Source organism: Antrostomus carolinensis, unplaced genomic scaffold (genome assembly GCF_000700745.2).
Source record: "Antrostomus carolinensis isolate BGI_N321 unplaced genomic scaffold, ASM70074v2 scaffold15871, whole genome shotgun sequence".
Classification (NCBI taxonomy): Eukaryota; Metazoa; Chordata; class Aves; order Caprimulgiformes; family Caprimulgidae; genus Antrostomus; species Antrostomus carolinensis.
Genome location: NW_010292274.1, coordinates 1 through 10,506, shown reverse-complemented (window position 1 = coordinate 10,506; position 10,506 = coordinate 1). Strand labels below are relative to the sequence as shown.

Genomic DNA, 10,506 nt, shown 5'->3' with positions numbered 1-10,506 from the left:
AACAAGGGAAATATTCTTTCCATTCTATTTTCCTTCCAGTTCAATATCGCCTGTGCCACAAGCTTCTGCTCAGAATCTGTACCATTGCTCATTATATTTGTGCAACAACTGTTATCTTGGTAGACAGAGAAAACCACCCACAAGACAGCTGAAATACCTACAGAAGCAACATGGATGCCATGTCAGATTCTATAGCACAGCTTTTGCTGTCTAGCAAGCAGACATCTATCTACATGTAAACTTGTCATCCAGGGCTTTTTTAATGTACAGGAGAAAGAAAGAAGTACCTGTGAGAACACTCTTGTGCTGTGAGATCACTCATTTCTCCCCACGTGACTTGAAGAACCCTAACAACTCAGCTTGGATGGAAACATGCCTGCAGCTGGGCACAATGAATCCCACCCACAAAACCTTGGACAAATCATGTCCTTTCTTACTTGGACTAATAAAGAAGATAAACGTCATTATTTCACACCGATTCTCAAAAGGTACAATACTAAAAACTAACTACAGGAGTACAACAACTTGATGATAGTATGACAAGTCTTTGGCTTTTGTAAATGTCACTGCTGCTGAGGATATAGTTATGTTAAATCTCAGCCTTCAAAAGTAATCCTTCAGGGTTCACTTATGAACAGCACAGGTAAATGCATGGAAAAAGCTTTTATGGGTCAAACCCAAAGTATTTAAAAGCATTAAAGTAATTATTTCCCTGAAATATCCACACATGAAACACATACAGCAACCAATGGAATAATCTCTAGCAATTAGTAATTAAAAAAGGAGGGACTGAGACACCTTTTTAAGGGAACTACCCATTAAGGAAGTCTGCCTGTGCCCTTCTCTAGCATGGCCAATCACTATTTAAAGTTTCAGACTCTCGTGTGTCATTTCAATGTAAGTTGAACCACTAACTTTGTTATTCATATCTACATTTATGTTGTTGCAGTACTCCAAGAGCCCAGTCAGAATCAGGATCTCCCTTGTGCTGTTGCTAACCACATGCACAAGAGAATACAGTCCTACTCTAAGATGCTCAAATCTAAAACAACACAGGGCAGTGAAAGGAAAACAGCAGCATGCAAGGAAAATTAACAGTCCTCATGTCAATAATACAGCAGAATGATTCACATCTAAGCACAAGTACCAGTTGTTTGCTTATCCTTTCAATTAAATGTCCCTCAAAGAAATCTCCTACGGTGATAAAAATCAATGCAAAATACATTACTCCACACCCCAGGAAAGTAGAGGAAGAGTTTAATGAAACATTTGCACTCATATTGCTACACTCTGCCTTCTGCTAGACCCACACACTGGAATTGATTAATTTATACAGGTCTAATAGTAGGCAGGAAGATTTCTCCCACTCCAGCTTTATAAAGACATTCCTAAACTCATCAGAATGCATTACCATATTCTGTAGTTTGCTGCTTGCAAAATTTGTCATGAATAATAAAATAAGTGATCCATGACAAATTTGCCCTTCTATTGGTAAACTCCCACTGACTCAGGCTGCCTCTTTTCACTGTTTAAGAGCAAGTCATGAACACAGACTATCTGACTCGTGTGGTCGGTTGACCTCAATGAACTAAAAGACAACTGTTCATAGGAAGGGACAGCTGCATGAATGAGGGCTTGATGCCTCAGGCTTTCAGTCATCAATGCCAACATAAAGTTCTTTCTTCTGCCTTTCATCCCTCTAGTATCTATTGAAGGCACCAAGGATATTTAACCCTGGCTTACTGTTTTCCAACAAGGTCCTTTGGGTATAAATTGCCAGCTGTCTCCTGGTATGTCCAGAGATGAAGTTGTCTTAGTCATTTTCTAAAATTCCTACTTTGCCAGTCTCAGCCTTCAGTGTGATGCTACAACACTTACCCCTTATCCATATACAAGGCGTTAAAAGTCAGTGTCTGTGAAAAAATTTAAAGGCTGAGAGTAACCTGTACATTGCAATAATTAACTGCCAGTTATTCACACTGATTCTAGATTGTGCAAGTCAACTTTTGGGTGTAGTATTCATCACAGGAGAACAGCAGGACCTAGGCACACTATAGACTACATCTCTGACTATTTGATAAATAGCATTGATTAGCAAGAATTCTTCCTATCTTAAAAACAGGAATAGTGCTTTTCAGACTGGTTGGTTTGGTCAGATTTTTCCAGTGAGTTTGCCACCATGCAACGTCTGTAGCTGGGCTTTAGACCACCAATATCCCACCACAGCTGCCCAAACCATCTCATTTTCTCTCTTTCATCCAGCAATTAGTATAGCTTTCTCTCCTTAGAACAGCCATTATTAAACAACATTTGGTGCTAGTATTTGCTTATTAACTCAGACTGTAACTTAATCAACAACATTCATTCCCAAATAGAAGAGGCTGTAAAGGGAAAAGCTAAGCGTATGTCTTTCCTTGCTATTGCCTGCTAAAGATTCCTGTTTTATGATATATTTAGATATGCAGTTTGATATGACTTATTGAACTTCAGTGCACTGAACTCATTTTACATTGTTAAGCAGACAGGGGACATATTTTCTCTCTGCTGGCCACTGATTAAGAAATAGAAATAGGGAAACAGGATGGCATAGCAAAGCAGACCATCTACAGGATGGCTTGTAATTAGAAATTACCTGAACCAGTCTGATTTCCAGTGGTGCTCAGTGTCCCACAGTTCCCACTGACATCAGTGTAGATTCTCAACAAGTCCTAAGACAGGCTGCTACTTTCAAAAGCTAAAAGAGCTTTCCAGTAGGACTGGAATCTAACTTTAGGTGACACTGATAAAGACCCTGGATCCATGTACTCAGTCTACAAATTGAAGAATCGATCCTGGAACATGATTATCCCTCTAGCATTGGTCACAAAGGAATAGTTTCTTTCCTCATTAAAGACTGAAGCAGGGCCTTCTTCATTTTGACTCCAGCACCCAATAACTTAACTAGGACAGCAGTGAAGTGACAGTTCTGGCCCAACATCTCCCTCTCTGAGAACAATTGTGTTAATCACCACTCTCCAAAACATTGAGGAGTTCAGTACTGGTGCCCACACCCACAGGTGCAATGCAACAAGCAATACTATCAGCAGATTGCCACCTGTAAATATAGGTGATCTTTGTACTTGCCTTTGTAGTTTTGACTTTATTTCCACTGCTGCAAGACCAACCTGAATAGTCTGGTAGTACTTTACAGTCCTCTCCATCCAAACAGGGGTTCATATGACACCACCACTTCTGTAGGACAATGGAAGCTAGAAAAAGAAACAGGAAAGAGAAACAGAATACAATCTTTTTTTGAATACTGTTGGTTTTAGTAGGGAGGTTATCTTTGTGGTGTTCAATTGTTTCAAGCATTGGAACAGGCTGCCCAGGGACATGGTGGAATCACCTTCCTTGGTGGTTTTTAAAAGTCGGGTAGACGAGGTGCTTCGGGACATGGTTTAGAGGTGGAATTGGTAGTGTTGGGTTTATGGTTGAACTTGGTGATCTTAAAGGTCTTTTCCAACCACTATGGTTCTGTGATTCTATTTGATTACAAAAGGCAGAAACCAACAATTATTGTTTTAGTAGCTTATCACACTGATAGTGTTTGAGCTAAAATTGTGGCTAAAAGACTCCACCAGCACACAAAAGGGTAAATGTTATATGCAAATGAGGAAGACAGGCAAACACTGCCAGAGACTGGCTCCAACATTTGAACCGACCTCTGGAAGTGCCTTTTCGTCTCCACTGACTACAAAGGTGATGTGCCTCCTTCATTTACATGCTTCAGTCAAGTATCTGCTATAAGGTGAAATGAAATTAAGGTTTCTTGTTTAACCCAGATATGCATATGCAAGACTGGACGAAGAAATGCCAGATTCTCCCTTCACTGGGTGAGAAAATAGAATTGCACAGAGATGTAAGCATGTGAGGAAAATAATGCAGATAAAAATGTGGAAACCACTGGAAAGCGCTAGATTATTAACTAAAAACCTACTTGCAATTACACTGCCAGTTTTGCAGTATGTTTTGGAAGACTGCAGTAGTACACCTTAACTATGCAAATTTATTAGTTTTCTACTCTTATGCCACTTTCAATTAATAAGATCACATTTGTTATTTTTACAAATGTAGTCATGACTTTATAACACTAGTTAGCAACAGATATACTTTCCCACAAACAGCTGCAAATATCTGCATGTGTTTCTCAGTTTTGCATTGTTCATGGGACTCAACAAATCCCAGAAAATTATCATGAAATATATCAGTTCACAATCTTACATAATCTTAATTGAATATGAAAATAAATTATGGCTTAAAATGTTGATTCAGTTAGTCTGCATCATGCTACTTTGTGAAAAAAATATTGAATTACATAGTTTAAAAGATACCACATCCAAAAGAGATTAACAAAAATAATTTAGTCTACTTCTTCTAAAACACCTTTTTTCCTTTAAATTTCAGATGGTCTTTCAGCCAAAATTTTCTTCTATCTTCATTGTGGCTCTTTGGCCCTACAGAAAATTCTTAAACAATTCTGTAGTCCCATTCACATTATTTCCAACCTGAGTTTTTCCTTCTCAAAAATTCTAGGACTAATAGAATTGCCTGGATAGAAGATGATTTGGCTAGTGATGATTTACTTAGAAGCATTTAATGCACTTAGCTACTCTACAGACAAAAGTTATTAATGTTTTATCTTCTTGGCAGTAGCTGTTAGACAAGCTGGAAGTACTTACTCAAGTATGTTTATTTCCATAAAGAAAATGGGCATAAACAAAATCTCATGACTACTTTAAATATAATTTAGTCATTGACAGAAGAACGGGTCGACCTTTGCTAAGCAAAATTTTCTATAGCAGCAGTCAAGTAGTACAGCTACAACTCAAGGTAGGGTATACAGGCTGTGTGTTACGTCCTCTCTGCATATTTAAATACTTTCATATGCTCTGTTTTTTTCCTGAGTTTAGTGGCTCAATTTATTTACAGCAACATTTCTTGAAGTATCAAATGGACCTGTGCTTTTGAAGCTAAAATAACCCCCAGGAAAATGAGGTGTGCATGTATACAGAAGAATCAGCTTTGCTTTTTATGTTTGCTTGTCAATAGCTTTCACAACTAAGTTCAAATACACAAATGAGAGAGTTTCTTGTTGGATGCATCCAAAATGCAATTATCTAATAAGTGTGCTATCATGGGCAAAGGATAAAGCATACCCTGACCCAAGCAGTTCTTGCCCTGTACTCTCATCCAGGCTATAACGTGTGATTTTACTGTGCTTGTAAAAATGCTGGGAAATTCTCAGTCTATAAAAAACATTGATTTTCACCTTCATATCCTTATTTTTAAATGAAGTACTTTGACTTCTGCTACTACCAATATTTAAAGTTTCCAAGGTGAAAGACGCTGTAGAAATGCAAAGCACTCTAAAAATGCTAGTCAGGCCCCACAACACAGTATTGCTGTACAAAATGGAAAAGAAGTGATTCATAGCAATCAAGGCACTTAAGAATTTCATTTTATGTATTTACAAGATTTAACCAGCTTTTACTTTCCTTTCTGCACCACTTCAACACCTTTTCCTTGGAAATCACCTGGATATCTATAATTTCTTCTGTAACACCAAAGTACTTGGTTTCCTCCTTAGCAAACATCATGAGAAAAAAAGTCACTTCTATGTGTAGATGTATGCCTGAATGTATTTATGCAAACATCCATTCTGACCTGGCTCAAATAGGGAGCCTTCCTGAAATTTTGGTGGCTGTGAATATTGGTACACGTCTTCACTACCTCTTTGAGCAGGGCTTAACTTTAACACACGGTGCTACTTCAATAAACTGCTGCTTTAAATCTGACCTTGTGTAAAATTCTTTAGCATCTGTCAACCTATTTCCAAATGTAAATATCCAGCTGGCCTATGACTGTATCCTAAAAAACATGATGATGAGCTCTACAAGTCTATTTCATGGCCTATATATACAAAAAGGCACAATGCCCAGTACTCATCAACAAGGAGCTCTGTTTGATGAACTAGGCTCTATCCCCACCCAAATTAACAAGCAAGCTGTCACTGAAACGCAGTGGGATGTAGGTCAGGAAACCTATATGCTGTAAGATTGAGAAGACTAAGGAAAAATACCCAACTAAATTAAAAACTTGTAAAATACTAAAACCAGATGTATAAATTTCAAATGAGAAAGGTTTATTTTAATTTGGTTACAATTTCCTGGGGAAAAAATCCAAATAAGTTATAGCAGAAAGCTGCTTAAATGTCAAGTTCAAGTCCAGAGCAGAATTGTAAATACAGTTTGTCCAGACTTTTCTAAAGTCCCAGCCCTTTGCAGTCTTCCACATTCTGTGAGAATCCATTTCTTGCAATAGTCTTAATTTCTCATAGAGCATCTACAGTCTATGACCAGTGATATGCTTGCCTGGCCTAAAGAAAAACTAGAATCCACTCTTGCTTTCCCGAGTTGTTAATGACAAACCAGAAATCAGACTTTCATTTTAAAATAGCAAGAAGCAGACTTCAGTAAAACCATCATGCAGACCTCAACAAAACCAGTTTTAATTATTTAATTATATAAACATCCATTCTATTTGAGGTAGGAACTACAGGTACCCACCACCATGTGCATGTCATGCATGATCAACAGCATAGCAATAATTGCTGTCCTAATGTAAAAACTAGTACTGGATAAGGTCTGAAGTTCAAAGAAAATACTACTACAAGACAATTGGTCTATAAAATCTTTTATTTTGGTTAGAAAAGTAACTCTCTGCTTTGGGCACGTCCTCAGGGCAAGTTCAGGGCAAAATATAGGTGAATTAAACAGCCCTGCATTCAGTAAAAAGGTGCTGGAAGAGAAAATGAAGTGTCTGTATCAGACTGAAATATGCTAATTCAAGACATCACAAACTGTTTCTGGCTTCCATAGCGTAGAAGCCTACTGAAGGATATGTACAGAGTGGGAGAAAACACATCTAATCCTGAGGCAAAGGAAAGATAGTTATAGTTTCTGCACTACAGCAACTGAATAACACTGACAGTAGTCCCATATGCTTGCAAAAATAAGTGAAGCACGTTAAAGCATTACCCTAAGGGGTGAGGGGGAATCAAAGGCTTCCACTTCAGAAATCAAAATCTTATATCCATAATATTTTGTCATATTTAATTTCAACTATACTTGAAGAAAAAACATCTACTAAATTCTTTCAGCAACTATTTGCATTGACAAACTGAATTAAGCTTCTATGGTATTGTGCATTTATACCTCTCTATCATGGAAAGACAGTGTCACCTTTGCAATCCTTAAGCGACTTTAAAACAATGCCTGACTTTTCTTATCTGTTGTATGTGAAAGTGTTTCTGCTGTTTGATGTGTCTGATTTGAAAAGAAAGCTACTTAACAAATTGCACAAAGTTGATTGTGAATTTCAAGACATGAAAAGATTAAGCATCTAAAAAAAAAAATCTACTTTCTTAAATAAGCGGTTCTCAAAACAGATAATAGATTAAAAAAATCAGACGTTGCCTGTATTTAGAGTTTTATAATTAAAACTAAATATCTCTGAATGTTAGGTTAAAAATTGGATTTCAAAGCCTTTGTTTTATATTTAACTTCTAAATATATTTTATATTTAACTTCTAACGGTTGCAGTGTTGTGTGAAAAAGAATGAAAACAGAAGGGTCTTGCTTATGAATTAATTAACTGGGGGATCTGGTAGTTTTTAGGCTTTTTCTAAAGTAAAAAAAAAAATAAATAATAAAAAAATCTGTCTTGGAGTAACTATTTACTAAGTTAAGAGCAAGAGCAGCAGCCTCTCCACGGAATAGACTCAGCTGGTAGGAAAAGGAAGGAGGTTAACCCACAATTTCTGAACTGCTGATAAACCAGAAAGGAAAATGGTGGGGGTGAGGTGCAAAGTGAATCTCAGGGAGGCAAGTTTTATGTCGCCTTAGAATGCCTTGTCAACATTACAATCAAGGTAAAATTTTAGCTTTAGTGTCTATAATAAAGTTAATTTTGAATAAGTTACACTGCTAAAAGCGTAAGGATGGCAACATTGAGCTTTTGTGAAGATTTCAACATCTATCCAGGAAGGTGATGGACTAAAGCAACTGTATCACATTTCTCCTTCATCAGGTAGGTGACCTAGTGACCTAGCTCGGTCACTGTGTCCAGTGCAGGAGTATGCTTGCTCTGCTCTCCAAACTAATGCATTTTGGGTTAAAATACATGAAAATGAATAAACATGGGGCATCATTATAGCACTGATGTCCAGCATATGAGACCATCAGGCACATAAAATGGTAAAATATCCATCTAGAGAACAGCTCTCAAAATCAGATGTCCCAGCACTATCTGTATGCCCAGTCTTAGGGCTGCATTTATTCAGTGACTTTTTAGCCAAGCTAAGTTTAAAGACAACTGGAAGGGTTAACATCAAAAGCTTGAATTTCTTGGCTTATGCTGTTTTCAGACTAGTTTTAAAGGAGAATTATTCTGCGAAAAAATTAAGAAGTTTTATTGGCACAGACATGAAATGGACGAGTACATATATTAAGAGGATTAATTACACTCAGATTTATGCAGAGACTCATTATCATCAATGCACAGAGATGTTTCCAAAATTAACAAAAGGAAGGATTATGCTTTTGAGGCAGTAGGAAGTCAAACAATGAAGGAGACTAAACTTCTCAAACAATCTTAATGAACCACAGTGAGTGGGAGACTGCTTACCTTCCACACACGAGGGCTGAGCCCTTGTTGTACCAGCCACCTGCCCTGGGAAGCAGGAGCACTTGACTGTTTGCGATCGTTCCTCAATCCGGTTCTTATTGCAGCAACGATGCACTGCCACAACTTCACATGTCCCTTGCTTGACTTGGTGCTGGCCTAATAATTGCAGAGATAAGTGATGGAGAGCAAAACAAAACATCAATCTATAAAGAAAAAACCAGTTCGTACAGTCCTACAAGATACTGAATCTCACAATCACCAGTTTAAGTCCCAGGAAGATGAAGGGGCAAACAACCTTGTAGAATCTGGCTTATTCCCTGAGTTTATCCTACTCTTACTAATAAAGATTAGTTCATCATAACAAGTCAATTTTTCAGTCTTCCCTGTTCCTCACAAAGCCACAGGGAGAAAAGGAGATTGGAGCAGTCCATTAGATGGATTAGACAGGAAGACATGCAGAGACAGAGCACACTCCTCCTTCCTTTGGCTTTCTTTCTTGCATTGGGTTTTAGATTTAATTCTTTCCCTTCGTAAATGGACACAATGGACAGGATAATATTTAATGCAAAGGAGACTTATAAATAATAGGAAAGCTTCTAACATAACATGTAAGCACTGCTTGCTATGCCTGTCATTGCAAGCAGGATAAGAGCAAGGTAAGATGAAAAGCTGTGATAGATGGTCAAGTTCTGCCAAAAAAAAAAAAAAAAGGAGGCAAAAACCCCAAATTATATTAATTTCTTGAGTTCCCTCCAGTCTATTTTGAAGAAACACTGATAAACAGTGTGATAAACATTCTATCCTATTGCCTTCCTCACAAGTGCCTTTCCACACCATTCACTATCCCCAGTTTCTCCAAGTTTTTCCCTTCCTTTCTTTTCCTTGCTCCTGCCTTCACATCCTAGCTCCACTGCTCCTTGCACCAGACCATTTTCCTCCACTGTCAGACTTACTCTCTGCCCTGCCTAAAACCCTTTCTCAGAAACTCCCCTTCACAAAACCCCTCTCCTGTTTGTGCAAGTCATTTCCATGTCCTCACTTTCCTGAACAGCCTTCAAGTGCTTCATCTTGCATGTGTCTCTTCTTATTTAGAGTAGAGCCTTGGAAAGCTCTTATCTGTGTTTGTAAAGCACCTTGTAAATTAACAGCACTACAGAACAGGGTGGATTTTTTAATAAGTGAAGAGAGACAACGCTGAGAATAATAAAAATATTCACCATCAAAGCAGTACAGGCTTCTTATGTGAGAAGAGACCATGGTACAGATATTGGTGTAGGTGCGTGCAGTATCAAAGGTACAGCAGACTAAAGAAAGGAAGGTGAAAGGGAGAGCACTGTTCAGAAACAGACTTCCAAGTGTCAAGCCTGGAAGGTTGTCCTGTTTCCTACTCATTCCATACTTGCCCTGTTTTCCTTTGTTTTGTTGGGGGGTTTCTGCGGGGAGTTGGGTGGTGGTTTTTTTTGTTGGGTTGGGGTTGTTTTGGTTTTTTTTACAGTATCTGTTACTAACTAATATCAGACACAAGATTTTGAGATAGAGAACACCTTGGTCTGATGCAATATGGGCAGGCTTATATCCTTATAGATGAAGTGATATATAAGTGATATTATATTATTGAGTGATTAAAATCACTGTACCTTTTGGGCATAAATTTTTATGAGTTGATTAAGTGAGAAATCTTAACCTTCAAAAACTTCAAAAGAGTTGGGAACGGCTTCTAAGGGGGTTTTCCAAATATTAAAAAAAAATAAATAAAAAGAGAGAAGAGAGTATTCAAATATA

The 10,506-nt window shown here is 37.7% G+C and overlaps 1 protein-coding gene across 1 annotated transcript in view; it reads right to left on the bottom strand.

The window, feature by feature from the left end:
- The window catches only part of TAFA4 (TAFA chemokine like family member 4), a gene marked incomplete at its 5' end in the record, with an annotated part of 10,355 nt that extends 1,475 nt beyond the window's left edge, over positions 1-8,880 (bottom strand). The window contains 2 exons of the mRNA XM_010176907.2: positions 3,165-3,248; positions 8,725-8,880. Coding sequence (XP_010175209.2) covers positions 3,165-3,248; positions 8,725-8,880 — 240 coding nt within the window. The remainder of the gene's footprint in view (positions 1-3,164; positions 3,249-8,724) is intronic.
- Between the last annotated feature and the right edge of the window lie 1,626 nt (positions 8,881-10,506).